This window comes from Notothenia rossii, assembly GCF_949606895.1.
Source record: "Notothenia rossii genome assembly, chromosome: 11".
NCBI classification, from domain to species: Eukaryota; Metazoa; Chordata; class Actinopteri; order Perciformes; family Nototheniidae; genus Notothenia; species Notothenia rossii.
This window is the reverse complement of record NC_136910.1, coordinates 9,557,235-9,581,875: the sequence shown is the minus strand read 5'-3', so window position 1 is coordinate 9,581,875 and position 24,641 is coordinate 9,557,235. Positions and strand designations below refer to the sequence as shown.

At 40.0% G+C, this 24,641-nt stretch overlaps 2 protein-coding genes across 2 annotated transcripts; both read right to left on the bottom strand.

Annotated features, from left to right (window-relative positions):
* Positions 1–5,136, bottom strand: LOC307023672 (uncharacterized protein). Its single transcript, XM_079657117.1, has 7 exons — positions 4,459–5,136; positions 4,071–4,410; positions 1,413–1,513; positions 1,247–1,318; positions 1,103–1,157; positions 979–1,015; positions 1–887 (listed from the first exon to the last, which is right to left on the bottom strand). Exons 1-7 carry the CDS (start codon positions 4,849–4,851, stop codon positions 866–868), a joined length of 1,020 nt encoding a protein of 339 aa, XP_079513243.1. The 5' UTR covers positions 4,852–5,136; the 3' UTR covers positions 1–865.
* A 1,678-nt stretch (positions 5,137–6,814) lies between these two features.
* On the bottom strand, positions 6,815–24,522 carry LOC307023661 (transient receptor potential cation channel subfamily M member 4-like). Its single transcript, XM_079657089.1, has 28 exons — positions 24,208–24,522; positions 22,190–22,251; positions 21,901–22,078; positions 21,380–21,560; positions 19,624–19,793; positions 19,150–19,324; positions 18,234–18,298; positions 17,888–18,121; positions 16,763–16,865; positions 16,544–16,665; positions 15,784–16,077; positions 15,597–15,698; positions 15,363–15,491; positions 14,990–15,119; positions 14,043–14,188; positions 13,570–13,682; positions 13,365–13,481; positions 13,043–13,092; positions 12,720–12,958; positions 12,036–12,154; positions 11,100–11,232; positions 10,838–11,012; positions 10,493–10,658; positions 10,228–10,409; positions 9,677–9,809; positions 9,479–9,551; positions 7,356–7,449; positions 6,815–7,258 (listed from the first exon to the last, which is right to left on the bottom strand). The coding sequence occupies exons 1-28, from the start codon at positions 24,265–24,267 to the stop codon at positions 7,227–7,229; spliced, it is 3,777 nt and encodes a 1,258-aa protein (XP_079513215.1). The 5' UTR covers positions 24,268–24,522; the 3' UTR covers positions 6,815–7,226.
* Positions 24,523–24,641: the final 119 nt, after the last annotated feature.

Below are 24,641 nucleotides of genomic sequence, written 5' to 3'. Positions count from 1 at the left end.
TTAAAGGGTGAATAGAAGTAATTTATTTAGGAAACAGTCATCGATTTTGCCTTTTAATTCTATAGAGTATACTATAATAAAATACATTCAAACTATCGACCAAAAGTCACCTACTAAACCCAATTTACTCCAATTAATCATTTCACATTTCCAACAGGTAATTCCCATAAATTAGGTGGAAAACTTTAATTTATGCACAGTTCTGAGTTAAAACTGTGAGGCCCTATTAACATTGTTCAATTAGGCACTAACTGCAGTTTGAATAGTCATGAGTATATGCTAAAAAAAAAAAACTATAAATAACCAATGTGAAATAAAAAACCAAAAGTAAACATAGCAAAAACAGCTAAATGTAATATGAACTGTGCCTTTGGTGTAAATGTCGGAACCAAATTGAACAGTTAAGAGACATTAATTATCACATAAGAATTTGTTAAAATGAATAACATGTTTTTGTATCAACACGTATATGAAATTATTCTGTAACAATAAATGGACTGTCATCTTTCTGGTGCATTCATACAGCCACTAAAATAAACGTATTCACATTGTTGCTCAACTAAAACAGTTTTACAAAAAGGTTTCTACAAAATAAGATTCTCAACAAATTATATAATAGCCTTAGCAATTAATTATTACATTAGGCACTTCATTAAATAAAGAAAAGGAAAAGAGACTCTTATTTGCAGCCCAAATGACTAGTTAATTAAAAAATCTAAACAAGACTTAAAACCTTAATGTGTTTCTGTTTTTCTGTCAGCTCTCATGTTGCTGGAGAGGTTTGACCAGCCGGACAGCTCCAGGCCTGGGCGCAGTACGTCACTTTACCACAAGGTGGCGTTAGAGGGAGCAGCCTGCAGGTTGCTCAGAGTAGAGAGGAAACGCTCCTGCAAAACAAGATCATAGCATGAGTAAACTCAACTACATAATGACATAGTATATGCACAATACATGTAAATGTGTTGTGTGAAGTCTTACTGAAAGAGAGTCCCAGTGAGCTCATCAACAAGGCCACCTGAAACAATCCAACACATGCAACATTTAAGAAGTTGCTTAAAGATTGAACTATACAAGCATAATAAGAGTATTTCTCAGTGTTTACCTGGTGAGCAGATCGTGTCGCACAGTAAGGGGCAGATGTAGCAAGATGAGCAATCCTGGAACAAAAAAAATAAAGTTTATCCCAATTGTTGCCTTTAATGTGTGTTATTGAGAGTGTTTTGCACACTGCACAGTGAAGACTTACTTGGCACTGCTCACAGTGATCCGACTCATCGTCATCTTCACACGGGCATTTTTCACAGTCTGTAGAGCAGTGCTGAAAGAGGAAGGAAGACACACAACGTACAGTTATTATCTGTTTCTATTTCTCTTGAAGTTATTTCGTCATGAGATCCATTGAAGTCTCTTACCTCACAGATGGTGCACACACTGCACAGAGAGCCGGAGCGGTACTGCAGCAGGTCGGTGGCGGGCTCTTCAATCGTTTCATTTGCTGCGTCAGTGACTTCATCTGCATAGAGTCACAACAAATTAGCTGGGCCAATACATATTAGATTAAAGGTGACCTATCATGCAAAATGCACTTTTGTACGTCTTTTATACATGAATATGTGTCCCCGGTGTTCCAGGGAACTCACCAAGTGTCAGAAAACACAACCCTCTCTATGTTCCTCCATACCCAAATCTCTTAAAAAGGGGCTGCAACGGATCTGATACAGACTGATCCAGATTTGAACACTTCTCTGACGTCACAAAAGTGGCGCTACGGCTATTGGGCCAACTCCACCAATCAGGAGGAGACAGCCACGGACATTGCCGTTCGAAAGCGCTGGAACCGCTGTAGTACTTATGCCAGGCCTGTAGATGGTGCTGTTCTCACAGAATCAGCCCATGAAAAGACTGTTAAATTGAGCGAAATGAGGAATGAAAAAATGCATGATCTGTTTGGTATTTTGAAAAATAAAAAGTAGAAATATGCCTTATATAGGTATGGTCCTACACTATATTATTCAAATATAGCATGATAGGCTAGCTATAGGCTTTTGCTGTGTGTACTGTATCTCGGCCAATAAGTCAACCCTTTAAAACCCTAATAAAACTGGTGTACCCATAGAACAAAACTGCACTGCCAATATCGTTTCAAGGTCTCTAGGACATTTGGATCAGTTTAAAACATATGGTTGTGTTTAGAAATTCAATATTGTTGGTTAATATAAGCATGTTACATATGTTATGTGTGGTAGTTAACTTTCCAAGTTTAAAAAAGTCAGGGTTGTTTTTTGTTTTACACACAACACTAGTATCGGCCTCTTTCGTATGTTTGACCCCTACATCTACCCCAAACTTTCCCGTTGAAATTGATAAGAAACTTATTTGTGATAGGTCAAAGATTAAGGTAATCCAGGAGATAAATCTAATAAAGACTGCATAAGTAGCTTGCATACAGAGAGAGTTCATTCAGGTATTCATTATCCCCAGAGGATGAATTCTACCGACTTTGGTGATCCCTTTAGTTTCCATCCAGCACCACCATGAGGTTGCAATTTGAGATTTAAAAAAATTAATCTGTGATCCTAGAGAAGAAACTGTAAACACTTTGATCTCTTGACTTATCTTGTACTGTTGAATCATCATGAGGTTAATATTTAAGTTAGTCAAACACTTTGATTTATGACCAAGTACCTACAAAACTAGTGGCATTCCTATGGGCCTTGGCAGTGTGCTGATTTGTGTGGAGTGCTCTCTGGTTAATAATAGCATATTTGGACGTTCAACTGACACCGCATACATTACAAACACTATATGTTCTAAACATGAGCATGCAAGTATTAACGCTGACAGCACATTTGCATTTGGCTGGAATAGACGCACAGAACTGCTAGCATGGCTGCAGACTCTTCTTACATTGCTAAATCCTGCTTGGTGTGTATTTGTGTATCTTGGTCACAGCTCATTATGTACCATATGTAGGGGACCTGCATCAAGATTGGTGGTTATGTTATGTGTTTCTGAACGAAAAACAAACAAAACTTCAAGTATCGTTTAGCGAGCATTTCATGCATGAGCATCAGGTTGTGGATATGTCTTGTTTCCATACAGATGATATTGAATCATTATAAAAGCTCATTCGTGAGGATAAGTCTTTTGTTTAAGAGCATTTTGTAAAGCTGCTATCTATTAATACCCAAATGCTTTAGTCAATCGACAGAAACATGTCAACAACTTTTTTTTGATAATGGATTCATCTTTACAAATGTTTTTCATTTAAAAATGGCAGAACTTTTTTCATCTTTCAGCCTTTAAGATACAATGTCCTGCTTTTCTCTGTTTCATATTATGTTAACTGATTGTCTTTGGTATTGGGCTGACAAAACAATAACAACAATTATACATCACCTTGAACTAAATACACGTTTTACTATTTTTGTGAAATTTTTAAGGCCAAATTGTAAATTGATTCATTTAGAAGAATTATCATGAAATGACAAACTACTTATAACTCAAGTAAGAAATAAGGAAAACTGTTCCCATTACTAATTAGTAATACTGATGCAGGTTGGAGTTGGGGATACATATTTTGTTGTTGTAAATATTGAAGCATGAACACCGAAAGACCTTGAGACAGTCCTTCTTCTTAGTTTTTTTAAACGTACGCACTACACCAGTAATTATTTTTGCATCTTAAAATAAACACAGTGGTTCAACAAAAGGCATGAAAGGTTTGGACCCTGCTGGGTGCCAGCTACTTCACCGATAAGCGACTCTATTTTAGGGCCGTTATGTGACAGCGTTCCTACGGTGACCGCAGAAAGACTACAATGTCAAAGGGACTGTGGAGTTAGGAGGCATTAAAGGGTCCAGGAAGTACATTTACTTAAGTACTGTGAAGGATGGACTATTGTTCACACTGTAATGTTGCTACTTTCACTTAATCATAACAATAATAATGTAAGTACTTCCTTCCCCTCTGAAGTGTTATACTTTATATGAAATGACACACGTTTAGTGGTAGTATTTTGATAATCTATGAATATATTATAAAATGTAGTAAAAAAAAAGGGGAATACCGTCATCTTCCTCTACTTCAGTTGGAGCGTATTCCTCATCATCCTCATCAGCCTCCTCTTCCTCAGCCAACTCTTCCTCATCATCATCATCATCATCATCGCTGTCTTCCTCTGCCTCTTCAGATGCCTCCTCCTCCTCCTCTGCTGCATCCTCTTCGTCGTCATCTTCAGCTGCGGCCTCCACATCCTCCTCCTCCTCCTCCTCCTCATCATCATCGTCCTCCTCAGTAGCCTGTTCTTCCTCCTCTGCTTCATCTTCAGCAGTCTCCTCTTCGTCATCGTCCTCCTCATCAGCAGCCTCCTCTGCGACCTCTTCTTCCTCTTCCTCCTCCTCCTCCTCCTCCTCCTCCTCCTCCTCCTCCTCAGCAGTCTCCTCTTCCTCCTCCTCTGCCTCCTCAGCAGTCTCCTCTTCCGCCTCATCCTCTTCCTCCTCCTCCTCTTCCTCCTCCTCCTCAGCAGTCTCCTCTTCCGCCTCATCCTCTTCCTCATCTTCCTCAGCTGCCACCTCATCCTCCTCCTCCTCTTCCTCTTCCTCCTCCTCCTGTTCATCCGACTCTTCCTTGTCGTCATCTTCCGTTAGATGTTCCTCTTCATCACCCGCGCCATCATCACCCTCAGCAGTTTCTCCCTCTTCAGCTACCACCGCCTCCACATATCTGGCGTAGAGGCCTTCCCCTGCCTCCCCCACCTCATGGGCACTCACCCCCCCAGAGAGAGGGGTCTGAGACGGGCAGAGGAGGACCAGCAGGAGCCCCACCATCCAGCCTTTCACAGGAGACATTTTGGAAAAAACTCCAAAAGTTTGGAGCTACTTCTGAACAAAAAATCCACAAGTCTCCTGACCCTGTTTCCTCCACCGAAATGTACAAAAATCTGAGTTTTTAACACTTAAAAAACATTAAATCCACAGGAAAGGTGAGAGAGTTGCAGGTGGTGCGAGGATATGGTTCAGCTCAACAGACCAACAGAGCAGAGTGCCAGCCTTGTGCCTGGAACACAGTGGAAACACAACTGGGTGTGTGGTGGAGTAGCATGTGCCTGAGTGACAGGGGCACATGGGTGGGAAGAATGCTCCTGATGCCCTTAACCCAGTGTATTAGAGAGGTGGGTGTGTGCTTAGGGGAGACAGGGGGGGTTGTACCGCGGGAGGGAGGGGGGTAAGGGGTAAAAGAACATAAGAAAATGAAGCGGAAGGAGCAGATCATTTACCAATATTAAATAATCCAATTGAAGTGGATTAGGATTAGGTCTTCATTTCAAGTGCTACAGCTATTCGGGAGATAATCTTTACTTACATGTATGGTATATATGCACACTGTTATTTATTTAACTTTGAGTATAACATTTTTTTTCAGTTGTTGAAATGTACTTTCAGTCTGTCTGTAAATCCCCCAGAACAAAAGCAGTCCAATAAAGAATACATTTATAAAATATACCATAAAAAGATACTACAGTTCTATTTTATTTGTATTTACTTGCACATCTCAAAACATTCTCTTGCACTATTTCATCTGTTTTATGTCCTATATATATTCATGTTGTACTGCTGGACGAGCCTGGGACTTAAGTTTATCATTGCCATATATACCCTGTAGCTAATGTGCACATCACAATAAAACCTTGAATCTTGAAAAAATTAGACTCATGCAGGCAACAAATGGTATTTACACGCTCCAACAGCTTTGACTTTCCCTGATTATTCTCTATTAAAGCTGTGGGAGGTGTAATCAGGAGCATTCATACACTCCCTTTCTTTAATTGAATCTATAAATAAACCTGGCTGAAACTCAGGACTGCATTTGCACAAAGCTCCATTGCACAAATAGATTATTTTCAACTATGGTCTCATGAAAGTGATAACACAAATGATTGTAATATTAGTAAGTAATAATCCCTTTTCTGTTGGCTTATGGGGTTAAACTAACACCTATCAGACACAGTCTCATCAGAGAGTCGATATTTGCTTGCCTGTCCCTTAGCAGAGAACATGTCAGGATGATGTATGAAATGGATGTAAATAGACAGAAATGGATATGATGGCAAGACATTCTTTATGTTTTAAGAACAGAATGATTATTACGGGTTTTCCTTATGCAGATAAGAAACAGTAAGGATAGTTTTGTTAATTGCGTTGCAGATCGTGTGTAAAAGGAAGCATCAAATGTAGCCTACTCAGAAACTGAACCGTGACACACATGCTCACATACATGGGTTCATGTCTGCACATGAGAGGGGGGGGGGGGGGGACAGAAAGTGATGACACTGCCTCTCTCTGTGCGACCCGCTGCTGCGATTGACAGGTGGCCCAGCCGGCTATTTACAGTGAAGCCTCCTTCAATAGCCCTGCTCCACTATGTGACCTTCAATAGAGCTCCGGCAATCTGAAACTCAGCACCACGTACACCTTTCACACTTACATATCCCCTTCTATCTACAGTATATCAAACTACCTCACTCTTATGTTTAAGTCACAATTTCCCTCAGTGATTCATGGGATTATCCAGTAGTTCAATATTTGACCTTTGACCTGACGCGTCGCTCCAGAGAGTGTAGCTAAAGGAATAGTTCAGTCTGTAACTGACACTGATTAACATGTGTCTTGAGTCAGGGTAGCTGTTGCCATTTTGTTTCAAGTATTTGTGCTAAAGCTAACTGTCTATGCTAGCTCTTGAGAGTGGATGTCGTGTATGTCACAAAATGTCCCCCTAAAGAGTTAGACCGTTAGCATAGTTGACTCCTTATACCATTGTTTACAATTTATTGAACATAATAAAATAATGTTGAAATACAAAAACGTGATTTAACATTTAAGTTTTCCCGAACATAAAAGTATTAAACAGTAATGTGTCCTATTGTAGTTTTAATATTGCAGTAAAACCCCATATAAAAACCTTTGAAACAGTATTCCAGGAATAAAAACGTGATAGCATTGACAAACAAAATACAGACAATATGTCATGCTACATCTTAAATACATATAATTTACTTTGTAATTGGAATAATGTAACAAGTGCTTCTACACTCCAGTTCAGAACAATTAAACTACTTGAAGTGAGTCCAGTGATGAACATGGCAGTGGGAAGCATGGGAGCAGCCAAAGTAAAAACACTTGTCTTTTATCGACCCTGAGCAAGTGAAGGCATCACCAAGGCGGAATCAGGTAGTGTGGGAAGAGGATGGGAATGCCTCTGTGAAACAGAACACGGTAAGTTAAACATGAATGACTTAAGGCAAAAACCAACAGGAAACAATCTAAGAAGAAAAATGTATGCTGTGATTTTGTACCTCTTGTTGTAGGAGGAGGCCGAGGAGGTTTGAACGTGCTGCCTTGTGCCAAAGTATCCACAATCCAGCTGAGAGCACTCGAGCAGTACTCCATCTGAGATGAAAGATCAGAAGAAGAGATCAGAAGAGAGAAAATCTGTGTGTTGACATGCAGTACACACCTGAGGTGAGGATCTATTATTTGGGAATACCATGAAGTTATCTAAGGCTACATGTTGAAGTTTCCTGGTCATTTTGCATGTGTGTGATTTCGCCTTAATTACATACCTGCCAACCCTACCGATTTGGGCGGTAGTCTACCGCTTTTGACATGTTTCTACCGCCTACCGACTTAGCTGACTTTCCCTGCCGATTTTAAACCTTCCCAAAGTATAACAAATAAAAATGACACTCCATAGACACGGGACTCGACTTTTGGCGCACACCGTTTGCACCGTGTCTGTGATTGCATCATACAAACAGTCCTCTGTGTTTCTGAAAGAGAAACAACGTGCAGACCGGGGGTAACGCTATAGAAAAGCGTTACCCCCGGGGCTGATGGGTAATCACTCCCAAATGAGTTTAAGGGAACAGAGACGAGGCATTTGAGTCCTGCAGGGTTTCCCCGTTAATATCAGTGTCTCAAAAACACATATTGGCGACTGAAAGACATCCAGTGTTTGGTCTTTTCCTGAAGCATCCTTCACCTACAGTGTCTCAAATGAAAGAGGACCACAAACACACAAAAAATATAATCAGATTTGGGGATATAATTTGAGATTTGGGGATATTTATCTCCCATTCTTTCACTTTTTCTGACATTTTCAACTCCTAACATGTCGTTAATGTCTCTGTTTAGTGAACTACAGCAATCTGAAAGCCTGTACATTGTTTATATCACAATGCAAAAACATGCAGGAAATTACTTTTTTTTAATGCAGTATTTTCTGATTTATGGCTCAACACAAAGATATTTCGCTCTGTGCAAACCTTTAACTCCAATATGTCTACAACATGAAACAAGAATATGAACCTGGCTTTATCCAATGTTCACACAAGAGTTCTACATCCTGACACATCTACACTGTCTCTATAGAAAGAGGACCAGAAACACATAAAAAATATAATAAAATGTGGAGACTTTGGGATATTTATCTCCCATTCTTTTACTTTTCGGGCATTTTACATACAAAACATGTCACTGTTTACCAAACAGCATGAAAGTATGCAATATATGTTAAATACATGGTTTATACATGTAATTACTGGGGTTCCATTTCTTCTGATTACCTAATTTGGGCGTGCACATTTGCCTCGCGCAAACCTACCTCTTTTGGATTCGGAAAGGTTGGCATGTATGTAATTATGCAAGCAGATCATTACAAAAAAAACGAGGGTTCTAGTTGATATAATGCAGTCCCATTTTAACCTTAACTGAAAGTAATAGTTTGACATTTTGGGAAACCTCATATCAACCTTTTAAATATGAGGCTATCGCAAGCAGCCAGTTAGCTTAGCTTAGCATAAAGACTGGTAGCAAGTGGAAACAGCTAGCCTGGCTCTTTCTAAAACGGAAATCTAGAAACCAGCACCAGCTCACTAGATTTATACCTATCTTCTTTTTTTTTTAATCTGTACAGAAAACGATACAAAAAGTTCCTCAACCAACGGAGACTCAGGGAAATTATTGGTTCAAACCAAGACATACCGGGTCATAAAACCCCAAGAGAACACTGTGCATTTTTACACTAGCTGCCCTCGTAATGCTAAGCAAACCCAGTTAGTTGCAGTAGCTTCATATTTAACATACAAACAAAAGTAGAATAAATACTGTCATCTAACTCTCAGCAATTAGCAAATAAGACTATTTTCCAAATTGGCAAACTATTCCTTTAAAAAATATGTGTGATTTTCATATGAAATAATGCATATTGTGATATCAATATCAAAACATGGTGTTCTAGTTGTCGGGATGCATATCATCCTGCCCTGCTATATCTAGCTGGCTGACATTTATGTCACCTTTGTATAGGATAAGTTGACTGAGTGCAAGACATGATGTGAAAGTATCAAAAACAACACAAATGGTACAGAATAATAATCTCAGTGAGAGTCAATACTTTAAAAAGGTGCCATCATTTCACCTCATTCTCCAGAGCCCTCAGCCTGTGGTCGAAGTCTCTGCCTTCACTCATGTGTTTAAGTACACCATCCACTCTAAAAATAAAAAAAAGAAGGAAAAAAAGGACACATTCACCGTTATGTTATTACTGATTATGTATTATGGAGCATGACATAAATAATTACACTGCCATAGTGTTGGTATAGGGAGGTGTGCTCACTTGACAGACATCTGTTTGAGCCTCTCACTGTCACTGCTCTTCTGGATCTTGTTCTGGGCGGTCAGGAAGTCCTCCTTCTGAATGGTTTCCCACGTCATGAGCCTGTTGGCTGCTTTCCCTTTTAACTGCAATACTAATAGAAAATAGAAGGATGTTTTGCTTACAAGTTGAAGATGATGTTGGAGTTACAATGACACAGTCCTGTTACATGACTCTATTCGAGGAAACTGACTAAATTGGGGGGAAAAGGCAGTTTCAAATAAAACATCACATTGATAAAAGCCAACTGGGAGTCAAATGTGTTGGTGCATTTGGGAAACAATTTTTTATATTAATTAGACTCACTTGAAAGGATATTCTATATGTTTTGAAGGGATTGAATGAGGTTTATATCTATAATCAGTGTATTTTAGTAGATGGAAGGCGATGCTTTGCTTGTGAGCCTATAAGGTCTGCTTCTCCAAACTGTAGTTAATACATGGACTGGATAAGTACCTCCCTGCCTCAAAACATCTAAACTATCCCTTTAAGATTGCAGTTGAAATACCTACCAAAGTGGTAGATCTTGATGGAAGGCACCCTGCGGATTACCCTCTTGATAAAGAGATTGATGTGAGAGAGGATGATGAACGGAGGAGCCAGGGAAGGACGGGAGTGGTACTGAACGATCAGGTTGTAGCGCTGGAACTTCCAGTAGATGTCACTGTTACCCTGCACTTCAGAGAAGGTGTGGCTGGGTGGACAGAAGGAGAGCAGAGTTAAACCATGTTGTGTTTGTGGAGCTACAGAGAGACTGATGGACAGCCATCTTCTTACCTGAACATGGCGATGAGCAGGTTGATGAGCAGGATGTTGGTGACCAGTAGATAAACAATCAGCAGAATAACGACCAGCCAGTTGCTAGACGTCGTCCTGCAGGGCTCCTCGCCCATCTCAATCAATGTCACGTTGTGTGTGCAAGGCATGTCCCAGGCCTTCCCCACTGAGATTGACAAAAAAATAAAAGGAAGGTTTAAAACTACTTTTGTACCGTGAAGTTTAAAAAGCTGCAATTGATGTGGAACAAAAGTTCAGATACATACTTCCTTCTTAAACCGGTTTCAAACTTTAATATTGTAATACTTTTGATCAGCTGCATGACACACAAACAAACTCATTTACCATCCATCTCTTCCACAGGAATCTGTCCAAAGATGTGCAAGTACGGCCTGTAGAAAACCCGGCGAAAGATGCGCTCCAAGCTGGGGTCGTAGGAGTACAGCAAAGCCTGATTGGCTACTCCGTATGCCATGAGCCACACCATGAGGAAGAACAGGAAGAAGAAGATGTCCTTCATCTGAAAAAGCAAAAATAAAATGGATTTCCATCAAACATCCTGCTAAGTAAGGTTGATATGATGTCAATGTTTGGGATTGTTTCTCACCATCTTGCCAACAATGATGATCTTTGGTCCCATCTGTCTGTGAATGGCAAAGATGTGAATGAGACGCAGAGTGAAGACCATGTAGTCCACGCACAGGATGTCACGGCCTAATTCATAGGACCAGTCGAACATCCTAAAACACAATGAAGAAAATACAGTTAGGTAACAGCACCATCCAGTGGGAGAAATGTAACTGTAATGTAATGAGTGACTGCAGATTGAATTCACGAGACTCAGGACAGGAGACATGTTGTCATGTGGTTTGATTTATGTCCAGTTTGGTTAGCAACTGCATTAAGTTCCCTAATTATAACTGTAACCAACTCTAACTTTTATAAACATAAATCTCATTATTAATCAATTCAATTAATCGTATTTTAAAATCGCGATTACGATTTTGGCTGGCAACGATTACAAAAACAACTTAATCGAAATAAAACGATTATTTTTTTATTAATATTATAATTCTTTTAAATAATTTTTTTTGTTTTGGTTTTTCAGTTGAATTATACTTAAAGTTCAGGGTAATCAACTGTTAAAAACATACTGTTCAAATTTTTTTTCTCCAATAAACGGATGTTTTCAAAGTCAATGAATAATCGCATTTAATAATCGCAATTACAATTATTGACCCAAATAATCGAGATTATGATTTTTGCGAGCAGCCCTATCTCATTAGGTTAAACTGTGCATACGTCTACTCTTTGACATTGTCACATGTATCACAACACACTGCTCTGTTTTGAAGGGTCCAAGCCATTGAGAATAAGAGTCTTAAAACACAATAATTAAAACATTATTAATCTCTTTGTAATTCTGTAATATGAAAACTCATGGACAATTTTACTAATAGTGTAGAGTTCTGTCATAAATGAGATATGTATATAATGTTTAAACATTGCGTGTACTTATATAATATGTTTGAACTGTCTATACCTGAGGATTACTCCTACGATGAAGAGCACGATGGCGACGAGGTCACACTTGTTCCACACATCCTGAATGTACACTCTGATCTTCTGACGCAGAGTCTTCATTGTCCCCAAAAAGAACGTCTATGGGAGAACATCGAGCGTAGATGAAATAGGGCTGTCATCACAAAATCACCAGATAGTGCCAAATACTGAAAAGCTCTTTAGAGGTAGCGTGAGACTCTAATCCAACACACGTTGTCATATTCTGTGTGTACTGAAATCTGGTGAAAATCGACCTCTGTTAACGGTAAGTGGATCAATCTGAGCTGCTAGAGCTGTACCTAATACACTTTTTTTACAGTCAAAGCTTCAATACAAATTGAGTTTTTAAATGTAGTGAAAAGGAGAGGGGAAAACAAGGACTTGTTTCTATAAGACTGAGTGTCCTTATAGCTTTATATCTGGAAGAAAACACTAGCTTTTCTCCTTTTCTGAAAAGTTGGACACCATAAATGAAGCTTTGACCCATTCTGTACAACAACAACAACAACAACAACAACAACAAAAACAACAACAACAGTGCCACACAACACTATCCTGGTTGGGAAAAAGGCCATGGATGAATAAAGAGCAAGGCAGTGATAGCGAGAGGGGAGGTAAATCTGGAGGCGTTCATTTGGTATAACTAGGATCTGTCTGCACTCACCTCTCGGAACTCCTCACACACGATGGTGAATACCCAGAAGTACAACACATACTCAGTGATGGCTGGACCAGCGGGAGGCGGGGGGAGAAAGTCCACCAGCAGCACGTAGGAAAAGAGCAGGAGAAACAGGAAGTACATGATAACATTGCCCAAGAATGCGGTGACAGGAGCGAACCAGAACTGACGCCATCTTGACACGATGAACGGACGCTTTGGAGGTCTGCGAGTCTGGGGTATGCCTGTAGGGAAGGTCCATCAGCCATTGTTAAGTAGTTTGTCTCATTTTTATTTTGCAAGAGGCATTGCGTTAAAAGACAGCTCACCTTTGATGGTTGCGGTCCTTGGAGTGTGTGATCCTTGCGTGTCAGCTTCACTGTTACAATAACAAGACGTTTTAAAAAAATCAATAGACAAAAGGGAATTCCTCCTAGAATAAACCAAAAAGCAATGTGGTCCCTTTTCCTTAAAATGGACCTATCATGCTATATTTGAAACATATATTGTAGGGCTATACCTATATGAAACATGTCTGTGAAGTTTTTTTTTCAAAATACCAAACAGATCATGCATTTTAGCCATGCCTCATTTGCTCTTTTTTAGCCCTGTTTTCGCATGATACAATTATGAACATGTTAAGAGTTTTACATGTGCTTGATGTCTGAGAAAGAGAAGATGGTGGCGCCATAGAGGCTGTCGCTGTCCCGGCCCGGTCCGTCATCGCTAGGCTTCCCCTCGTCCTCCTGGTGCGGGTCATTCTGTTTCCTGTGAGGTAGAGCATGAAGTAAAGGATCAGTGCGGAAATCTGACAATTCTGAATGACTAACTATAATGATACTAATTTGGGTTTTACCTGAAGGGGATGAGGTTGGTGTAGCAGAGGAAGGGGCAGAAGAAGGCGAGCAGGAGCTTCCACACCTCTGTGCTCCTCTTCATGTCACCCCACCAGATCTGAGACATCAGAGACTGGAGGAGAAATGTAGAGCATTTTCACCGACTGCAATGTATTTCTCAATATAAAAAAGGGGCTGTGTTTTGTTTTTATTAAATTAAAATTCCATGATCATTATTCCTTCCTTTTCAAGTGATGTTATTTGCAATCATTTTAATAATGTTAAAGAAGAGAAGACTATTTCAATTAAATATTGTATGAAAACAAGGTTTGATCTATTTAATTATTCTCGGGAAGTGAAGTTAGCAAGTTGCAGTATCAAACGTTTAATAGCATAACAGATACCTTGTTAAACGGCTTCAATAAAGCCCTTGACTTGGTTCCAATGTCTTCTTTGATATGTTAGTCACACAGCTTTGAAAACAGTGACGTACCTGCACTCCGTCATGGCTGAAGAAAAGTCGTGCATCAGCGCCCATGCCCATCTGTAAGCAGGTGGTGCCCCCCCAAACTGGAGATTTCCTAATCAGCAGCGTGAAGGAGCGACTCTCATCGCTCCGATAGCAAGAGCTGAAGACGTCTGAGAAGAGAGAGCGCAGACAGAGCTTCATTTAGAAAAGTGAAATTCAGCAAGAAAGTTATTCTGACAAAAAGTCAATCATTATAAACAGGATGTGCATTGCTTTGTAAAAAAACGACCCATTTCCACAGGCAACAAAACAATTAATTCCTAAAAAGCAGACAGCTAAAAAATAACTATGTCTGACCATCATTGCTACACGTTTTCTCAAACATTAGTGGATTGAAGGTTCATGATAGTGTTCATTTCATTAAATAAATATGTGACTTTTTGTTTCTAATGAATTAGAGGAGACTACGACAAGGTGTCAAACAATCCCACCTCTGGCATTACCAACATGCAATATTGGGATTAAAAAAGATCAGACTGATGTGTAGTTTGAAAAAATCAAAACTAAAAAATCTGTCTTTTTCATCAATTTCCACATTTTCTCCCATCACTTTGTCACTCTCCCGTACGCTCACAATCAGACTACAGTATATTTAAGCAATAGGTCACGACAGGCCGTGGTATATGCTCATTATATCACAGCTCAGGGGCGTGGTTCGGCCCGACGCGAAGCTTTCTTGTTCCAGTCTTTCTTGTTCCAGTATGAAAAGCTTTTCAGCCCAACTGTATACTGTTTTTCTCAGACGCGGAGGGATACTGACTTGTTGTGAAAAGTAACTTACAATTCTACCCGTGGTATACGCTCAGTATATCACGGCTAAGAACCAATCAGATTGCTTGATTTGACTTGTCCGTTTTATAAATATATATATATAAATGGTTGTCCATATGAGGACTAGTTCATGCTCTCACCGTGTGCCAGGTTCTCAAACCTCTGGGCCAGCTCTTTCATGGACAGTTTGGTCTCAGCCTCGGCCTCCAGCTTGGACATTTCCCTCAGGATCTTACAGCCACTCAGAGCACTCAGCACCGACTCCCCTGCCTGAGAGAGACAGCAAGGAAACTCAGGTCATACAAAAACTTTCAATGATACAATATGTTTGCTAAGAATGGGATGTTCATGAATGTTTTTCTTCTGTATCACTCAGGTGGTTAGGAAAATGATATTTACTAATCAAGCTCTGGGTCTGATGGCACCAGAAGAATGCAGATGATTAGATTATCAAGTGCTTATTTAAAAAAGAAACAAAACACATTATTGCTTTATATGTCTTCAAAGTCTTACCATCTCCCAGAAGAATGTGGACATCTCGCTGCGGTTCTGGAGGACAGACCAGATGAAGAGCGAAGCCCAGGGGAAGAGACAGCGCTTGTCCCGATACAAGCAGTCTCCTCGCAGCACCTTACTGGCCCGCTGGGTTGGTTGAAAGGAAGCAGGTGAGGGGGTGTCAGAATAATTGCAAGTCCACGTCATTTGTTTATTAACTTTGATATCCGTCTACTTATTAAGCAAAGCTACCCTAAGAGCTCTCCTCTTGGATGAGATCTGTTCCAATCCCAAGGCTTCGTAGTAAAACGGCTGGCAGACATCACCCATCAACAGTTCCAGGACCCTTGCAACCTGAGGAGAGAACAAAAGATTAAAGTGTAAACACAAGTTCTGTTTTAATTGTTCTGGCCTGTGTCTATAATCAGAAGAAACAAACCTCAAAAAGGCTGATATCCGTCACTCTGCCACTGTATACGTTCTCTGCTGCACCTTTAGTGGAGTCCTGCAGGTTTAATGTGGGTGCAGGGGCTGCATACCCCAGCCGCTCCACTAGATGGCGCTGAAGCAGATAGTAAAGCACAGTCCCGTCGGCCACGGAGCGGTAGAGGTTCTCCAGCCGGCCATACGTCAGGTAGTCCAGAATGTTGAGGCCATTCTCCGTGAAGAGGCGCACAAACTGAGGCTTGTCGTTGACCAGGGCGTCTGTCATGGAGTCTTCCAAGTCTTCATACTAATTGATTGGGAAAAGGTTTCAATATAAGGTCAATACTTAATGCGTACCAATGTCATTGCAGAGTAGAACTTTAAATGCTGTAATTACCAAAAGGGCTTCAAAATAAGGCTGCACAAGTTAGAAAAAAATAACTAATTGTGATTACGATATGATTTACAATAGTGGAGACATTTTTACAAAATCATCATTATTGAAAGATATTTTTAAAATCCACATGGCGAGATTCCTTTAAAGGGATCTGTACCAAACAAAGATAAAATAAATTAAGTCTGAAGAATACGATGTGTAGTCTGTCTAATATTATGACTTCTGCAATTTTAAAATTACACCAACCAATTTTGCTATTTCGATTACATTTCGATTAGTTGTGCCCTAATACAGAACACACATAATACATTTTAGAGTGGTAGTATTTCTCATCTCATGTGATGCCTCCTCCCTCCCTCTCCCCCCTCCCTCTCACCCTCCATTGGATGTCTCCATTGAAGAGCTCACTCTTGGCGATGTCGACCCTGTTCCATGTCACCGCTAGCTTCAGCTCTTCATTGTAAGGACTGTCATCAACAGACGCTCGATGCTTACTGGCTGAGAAACACAGAATCACACCACAAAACATCAAAAATAAAGACCTGTTGCCACTCAAAACAGACATTTTTCATAATTTAAAACGAGTTGCCTGTACCTCCCACCAGTGCCTTGAGCAGGACAGTGTCAAATTCATTGGGGCTCTCCTGCTCTCCATGGTAGATTGTAATTAAGTGTCTGTTTTGGTAGATGCTCAGAGCCTGGAATATGGAGACAAGAAACAGGAAAAGTACACATTTGAGTTCAATAGTGATACTGAGCAAGAGACGGACATGCAGACAGTGAAGAAGAAAGATTGGGTGACAAAGGGAACTGTCAAAGCCATGATCTCGTCGAATGGACTCGCCGCTGAGTATTGGCATTTAAAGATTTTATGAGGGCATTTGGAGTCAAGCATCAACAGTAATATGTAGCCATTGATTAACAGTGGGTATCAAATAAGTCCCTAGTTAAACAGGCAGGGAGTAGACACATCTGTTATATTTATTGATTAAATAATCATGACAGCACTAATAAATGAGTCAATAACCAGCCACAGTCTTTGAATGCAGCATGGGCTGTTGATGATGAAACTGCAGCGATTAGGAGGGTGTGTTGGTAGTGGAGAGGAGCTGATGTTGATTTAAAATAGAGAGCAGCTAAGATACTTCCTGGCTTTTTACAATGCATTTTGGAAATGTCCAAACATGTACAAGAGTGATTTTGATCAGATTATGTCCTGAAGAGTTGGGAGGATCACTAAAGGCATTTTTATTTTAAACATTATTGGCTAGACAGATGCAACTAATCCTATTTCAGTCTGTTTTGTTACAGGAATAATCCTCTTATTAGTCTACAAGCTCCGTAGAGGCTCAATAATTGTTCATTAAACGCAACTATTATAAAGTGTTGGATGACATGAGCAACAAATAAATCATGTGGCTGTTTTTCTTAGAGCCTTAGCAGCTGCAGCAGAGCTTAACATGTTAGCTTTCCCTGGGGGTTATGGTACAAGAGAAAATACGTTGCCACTTGGGAGTATGTGCATGTTTATTGGAATGCTGATATATCCTGTGGGAGTAATATTGAAATCTCGACCTTATACTGTAGCATTAAAAATAAAGGTCAAGGTGTCACCAGGACGCCATGAATTAAAAAGTTAAATGTCACGGCAATCTGAGCCAGTAGCCGCTGAAAAAACAGTTCCTTCCTGAACACAATGACAACATGCTTCAGCACTTACCCGCTCGACTAGTTTCTCCGTCTCCGCTTCAGAGGGGAAGTGCTTCTTAACCCGTTCTGCCACTCTGTCTTTCAGATCCACGCTGGGCCCCGCCTCGCCGTCCCCCTCTGAGGAGGACTGGGCGGTGGGGGCAGAGGACAGGTTCTCCAGGACGTCGCTCAGGAAGTCAGCCAGCCCTCCAGAGCCAGCCAGCACCAGCCAGGGCATGGAGGTCTTCAGAGAGAGGTCCACTCTCTGGTGGAAAGTAGAAAAAGAAAACAAAAATATTGATGCAATACAAAAGCCCTAATAAAAGTAAATGGTGCTTTTGAAATGATTTATTCTATGTAAAAAGCAGCAACTGTACCTCCAGCTTGCTTGCCTCCCCTGATATCAGCATACATAGGACTGGGATGTCGATGCTGCCGCTGCCTACAGAAACACAAAAATTGTAATTCCTTCAGTGCATTGGTACATTTATTTCCAAATGTATATTTTTTTACTTTTTAACGCTATTTTATTTCAGAAATATTTTGGATTGTTTATTTCTAGTTTCTTGATTTCTCCTATGTTCATTGCTTTGTCTTTTATGCTGCTGTAACAAAAACATTTCCCAAATTGGGATCAATAAAGTACTTATCTATCTATCTAAATTCTTTGTTTATACAGGCTTCACTCTAATGCAGACATTAGATCCTGAATGCAGGACTTGGAACAAACTAAGCATATTTTCCTTGTAACGTAAGAGGCAACAACACAGAGGGAGCACGCCGTTAAATATTTTGCCTAAATCTCTGCTTGACCATACATGTTTAACAGCTGTGACTGAGATTCCTGCAGTGACATGCAAAGGATTTCCTTCTACAGATAACGAAGGATCATTTTTTCAACACATTCATGAATGAAAGATCAACACAAGAGGTGATGGATGAGCAAGGACTTGTTCATGGGTAAAAGAGCCTTTTGCCGTTTTCTTTACATACACTTTACACTACTGAAACATTAGTACAAGGACAATTAGAGGTAATAGCAGTAGAAGAAAAGCTGAAAGTCTATTTATTCAGGATTCAAGATAATCCATCATCATTCCTCATGCATGGTTCTCCAAAACCAGTTGTACCAGCAATTCAGTAGGAAGGAAATAAAACAACAGAGGAAATACAGTTTAAGGTACACTTCTTTCAGTCATTGGTGTCACATTTTAAGTGAAGAAGGGAAAAAAACGTTATTTTCTGATACTACGTATAATACCAAACATTATATTTGATCATATAATCTCTCACCCCAGATGCCTGTGCGCTGATGGGAGATGTAGTCCTCCAGTTTGGCTCTGAATCCAGTCTCATGCCTGCGCTCAACACTCCCGTCGTCCACCAGCAGGAAGGCCTGGTAGTTGTTGTCCAGGCAACAGGAGTCCCGGGACGTGTTCTGGACGTAGTACTTAGCGGGAAAGCTGCCCTGCAAGAGCAAGAAACAAGGAAGTTAGGATATAGCAAGGTGTCTTTGAATAAAGTCAATATCTGATGTGCGTTAGAGGCCCGTGTTTACTAGATTCCAACATAAGACATAGAACCACAGTAAAAGAAAACCAAGATAATGAAGAATATACGCTACAGTTCTTCTACTTTTGACACGTAAAGCTGAACAACATCTTCCCTTAATGACAAGGTCTGGTGGTAATAGAGAAAATAATTCAATCCCAAACTTGGGACCTAGTCTTTTCCTCATTTAGAATAATTAGTGCAGATTTGTAAAACCTGAGGGTTGACCAGCTGCTCTCGGTTGTGGACGAAGCCCCAGGGAGCGATACCCAGCGCCACCACCTTGTTGAGGGACACAGACGAGGCTGCGGTGGCATGATCCCTCACCGCCTCTCCAACACATCTGCCCACGCCTTCACGCAGGCCGGCCGTCAGGATCCACGCTCCTGGGAAGAGCAGACAAACAGTGAGGGGGAGAAGAAACCAGAAACTGTGTGGTAGCTGTAACTTCTTAAGAGAAAGAGAACTGTCATAAGAATTTGCTGTTTAAAGCTAACATTTGTACCTCTTGACTATCAGGTAAATGACCAAGACCTATTTACAAAAGCCTTAAATTTAATTGTAAATAAACTTACATATTCTTGATTAGGATTCATCTAATCTATTTGAGATGGACAGTCATTTATACTCAAGAAACAGACACTGTTAAGTGTTTTATCATGGAAAATGCTAAGTAACAACATCTAACCATGGGAAACTTAAAAAATAAAAGTTAACATGGAAAAGAAAACACATCAAAAGCTACTACCACGGAGATACATATATAAACAGCTTCAACACACTTTTAACATCTATGTTTACTTTGCTAAATATATATTTATTACGTAATGTTTACTACTGTTTTGATATTTTATGTCCATGTCAACAGTCCTTGTTGGTACACACACATGTACACAGTGTTGTGTATAAACAATGTGTTTGGAGACCTCTTTTTAAAGTGACCTCGGCGACAGGAGATCAGTATCGCTGTTTGCCACCTGCATCTGGCACAGGAGTGAGGAGGAAACGGCCATTGTCGTACCAAATTAGGATCCCCCCCAGGGAGTCCTAGATTGTACTGCTACTACATTTTGTAACAGCTGCGTTTTTAAAGCACCATGAGTATTTCTGTGTCATTCAAGAAAACCCATGAATAGATTGTTACTTAGAAATGTTTACACATTTTAGAGGACTTAATGTGCATCTCTCTCTATCTACATTACAAAATAATGAAATGATGCTGATTTTAATGTTTTAATCTTTGATGAAAATGTTAAGATGAAAATGTAAAAGAGGTGGGCAAAAAAAGACTTAAACAAAGTTACATACGGCTATAAAGGTTAGACATATGAAGTTAAATGCCGTTAGAAGCATTTGTTTTATAAGGGCAAAAAAAAAAATTGGGGGAAATTCAGGCGTTCTTCAAGGTTAATTTAGTTAATTTAAGACCTTTTTGAAAACCCACACACAGTATAATAGGTAAGTAAGTATTATGATGAACCAGTGAAGATGGTATGGCCCAGAATCATATATCAGGTTTCTTAAGCAATTCCCATCTGTAAAAACAATCATTCCTGCTGACATGTTGAACTATGTTAAGCAAACTGGAAAAGCAGGTAAAAATTTATGAATGAATTAACCAATGAAAGGTGGTCAATTAAGTTTAAGGCAAGGGGAAATATTAAGATTAAATGTAAGATTGTTTCAAACATGTTATGCACTATTGAGGAAACAATGCAATATTAAATGCAAGATGCAGATTTCCTGAATTTAGGGCACACCCATCAAAACAATTATTTTACATGTGAAGGGGACCAGTCTGTAAAGGATGACATCATATGCTGGCTGTAGACAAATCGCTTCCCAAGGAATTTTAAAGTCACAGTGATGAAAGTGTGTATGGGTTTAACTGGGCTGTAATCTATGACCCACCTTCATAGCAGTGTTTGCAGTTTAGCCACTTCAAAGTTCATTTGGGTTTCACAATGTTTACCTGTGCTTTGTGAGGCTTTCACCAGTCCCTGCCGGAGGACTTCTCGTACCCAAGTCTTCACCTTTGTCCTGCCTTCTCCACCCACTATAGAGACCACCAGGTTAGGAGCAGAAAGACCCCAGTGAGCCGTCATCAGGGTGTAGACCATAGACGCTTGGGTGTCCCATGACAGACGCAGGTACTGATATCCCAAAGAGAGACAAAAAACATTGAAACGGGTAGAGGATAACACCCAAATTTGACTTTAATTTAATTATAAAATGTGTGCTTGATTGTATTATAACTGTCCTATGTGGTCAAATGGTAATGCAGCTTATCAGTAAAGATATTTGATCCCTTTGTGTTCAGGTGCAGCAGTAGGTTAAAGATAAAGGGGAAATAAGTACTGATAACTACAGAGTAGGTGCATTGGAATCTTAATAGTCTTAAAACAGAATAGATTTGGTCATAAAATCTAAAAATATAGAGACAAACATTAAATGAGCCATTCAGAGAACAGAACTGAGCAAAACGCCACCCACATAGCTGTGCCTCTTGCTGGCTCCTGCAAACTGCAACTCCCCAAAGGCATCAGTGGGATGTTCAGAGGAGTGCTGGGCGCTGACCCAGCGGTTGACAATCGCTGTGCTGAAGTAGTCTCCAAGAGCCACAGAGCCGTGGTCATCTCTCGCACCCCCGCACTGACACCGCGCGCCATTACTGAGAGAGGTGAGAGGATAACACATGTGAAAAAATGATCATCCTGACGCATCGCCACAACAAATAGACATTGCTGTCACAGAGGAATGTGCTGCACAGAGTTCAAAGTACCTGAGAGAATCTTCTACAAAGGTGGTGCACACTCTCTTCTTGATGATCTTGGGGATCCAACTCTGAAAACATTTTCAAAAGGTTAACACACTGAAATGAAAAACGGGCTTTAACCATTTTAAGAACTCTATCCCTACCCTTTTATGCTTGGAAACCATGTGGCAGTAGGGCGTAGGAAAATGTTAAAGTGAGAACTTTGACTTTGGCTCAGAGATGGTGATAAGCTGGTGAGAGGTTCTGTGTCTGAACACCTGGCTGTGAATTCTGACATGGTGCTGTAGTTTCAGACCAAGTTTCTAAAGTGTGTGTAAGAGTGCGAGTGTGTGTGGTGGGCACGTAGGCCACTACTGTACACAGGTATCTTCTGTGCATCCAGGAGGCTACATTCTGCAGGGGCCCCACTGGACACGTTTTACACACTACCTGAGACCTGACACACCTAAACAGAATGCAGCTCTTTTATTATTAACACCTGTGCTTTCAAGTGAAAATATTTGTTGTGAGACCTGAGCCAAAATCCTTATATTCTGAACAGATATTTGTTTTATCGTTTGAATGTTTATCTCCCGGTATTAACAGCGGCTATGTTTGTTGGGCTTTAACTTCAAGCTATGATATGGCTTACAATACTTCTGTACTTTTACTTAATTAACATTTTAAAATGAGGACTTTTATTTGTAATGGAGTATGTAAAGACTGTGGTATTAGTACATTTACTTAAGAAAAGGATCCGAGTAATCTTACAACTAATGCTTACAAAGTTATCAAAAGGTGGCACGAGTGGTGTAAAGTAACTAAGTAGATTTACTCATGTACAGTTCTTAAGAAATGTTTTGAGATACTTGAGTACTTACTTGGAGTATTTAAATGTCTTGCTACTTTGTACTTGTACCCCACCAGAATGCATAGGTGCAGATTTTGATTAATATTTTGAAATACAAAACAACACTATACGACTTCACATCTGGAGTAACATTCCAAAGCTACCCTGCAGCTGCAAAGTTATTAAAACCAGCTGCACCTTCACCAGCTTTGATAACACTTTAATGCATCAATAATTATAATCAAAACATAATATATTATTCTGAAACGGGCCAATCTGCAGAATGTGTACTTTTACTTCTGGTACTTAAAGTACATTTTGGTGCCAAATAGGCTACTTGTGTTATTTTACTTGATTCAAATTTTGATAGCAGGACATTTACTCAGAATTGTGTTTGTTTACAACAGAAACATGCTAATTGCAACACTATTATCTAGAGATGTCACACATATAAATAATAATATATACACATAAAGGCAATTGTTCTGCACATGATTACATTTAAGTACATTTTGCTAATAATAACTTTGTAATTTTCTTAAGTAAGACTTTTACTATTAATTAAGTATTTTGACAATAATGTATTGATACTTCTTCCACTAGTTGGCTATGTACTGTAATGTTAGCTGGTGAAAGGCTGGGTAGTAAAGTACAATAAGGGGCGTACTCTTATCTTTGTATGTACAGTCAGATATAGGGTAAATAAAGTTAAAGTAACATTAAGTAGGTAAAAAGCAACCCTATGAAGCTCTTGTTTACAACTGTGAATGACTCTAACCGGCAAATTAGCCGTTAGTGTTTTACATTTTAAAATGTTAAACGGTCATTTCTCTTCCGCAACAAAGTGAGCTAGCTTAACTTCCGCCGGTTTGACAACTATCAACAGATATGAGCACACACTAGCTGCTTTTTAGGTACATTTGCGACAAAATGCGAGTCTGTTTACACAAAAACACACAGCTGCAATGCTACTTTCTGTCGTCCATGCGTCCGTCATAAACCGTGAGTTAGCTCCTGCTCGACCAGCTGATTCTGCTGTTTGCCCTTCGCGTCACTGTGACTCAGAGCCTCTCGGGGAATAACAGCCAGCCACAACTTGTATCACAACTTCCACTTAAATTCCTCTTTTATTAAACTGTAACCGTAAAAAAACGTGCATGAAATCACGTCGGGAACAGAGAGATTATGAGCCTACCTGGTCCTTCTCAGATTTGCCGATTTTATTTTCGCCTCCTCCTTCTCCTGTGTCTCTCATTGTGTTTTCCTTTCTATGTTCCCCAGTGGGAGATATAAGGAGAAGAAAGACTTCACAGTTTCGGTCTGCCCATTTTATAGTGAGTATGCTAAAATACTGGGTTGAATAAACCTGAAGCTATGGAAGAGCCATTTCCAAACATTTCTGAGCAGCCAGAGAGGAATCAAGGTGTGGAGCAGACACACCACACACAGGTGAAGGTGTGGTTTCACAAGAGGCTCACCATTTGCTATTTTCCTCAAAACTTTAAAACAGGAGGAGCCAGTCACCCCCACTGTCTGAGAGCAGCTGATTATAAACCATGAGTTAATCTCATTGTTATCATCCAGGGAGGCGAGATGAAGCCTGACGAAACTTTTAAGATTTCCTGCCAA

Bases quoted from the DNA above. Each gene is read 5' to 3' on its own strand.
- LOC307023672 (XM_079657117.1), bottom strand. From the start codon at position 4,851: ATGTCTCCTGTGAAAGGCTGGATGGTGGGGCTCCTGCTGGTCCTCCTC. The intron at 4,411-4,458 runs GAGGAGGAGGAA...GAGGAGGAGGAG, and splicing joins AGGAGACTGCTGAGGAGGCA to GAGGAGGAGGAGGAGGAAGA. The intron at 1,016-1,102 runs GTAAACACTGAG...GGATTGTTTCAG, and splicing joins CGACACGATCTGCTCACCAG to GTGGCCTTGTTGATGAGCTC.
- LOC307023661 (XM_079657089.1), bottom strand. From the start codon at position 24,267: ATGAGAGACACAGGAGAAGGAGGAGGCGAAAATAAAATCGGCAAATCT. The intron at 22,079-22,189 runs GTACTTTGAACT...CACCTCTCTCAG, and splicing joins TTTGTAGAAGATTCTCTCAG to TAATGGCGCGCGGTGTCAGT. The intron at 16,866-17,887 runs GTAAGTGCTGAA...TCCATATTCCAG, and splicing joins CGGAGAAACTAGTCGAGCGG to GCTCTGAGCATCTACCAAAA.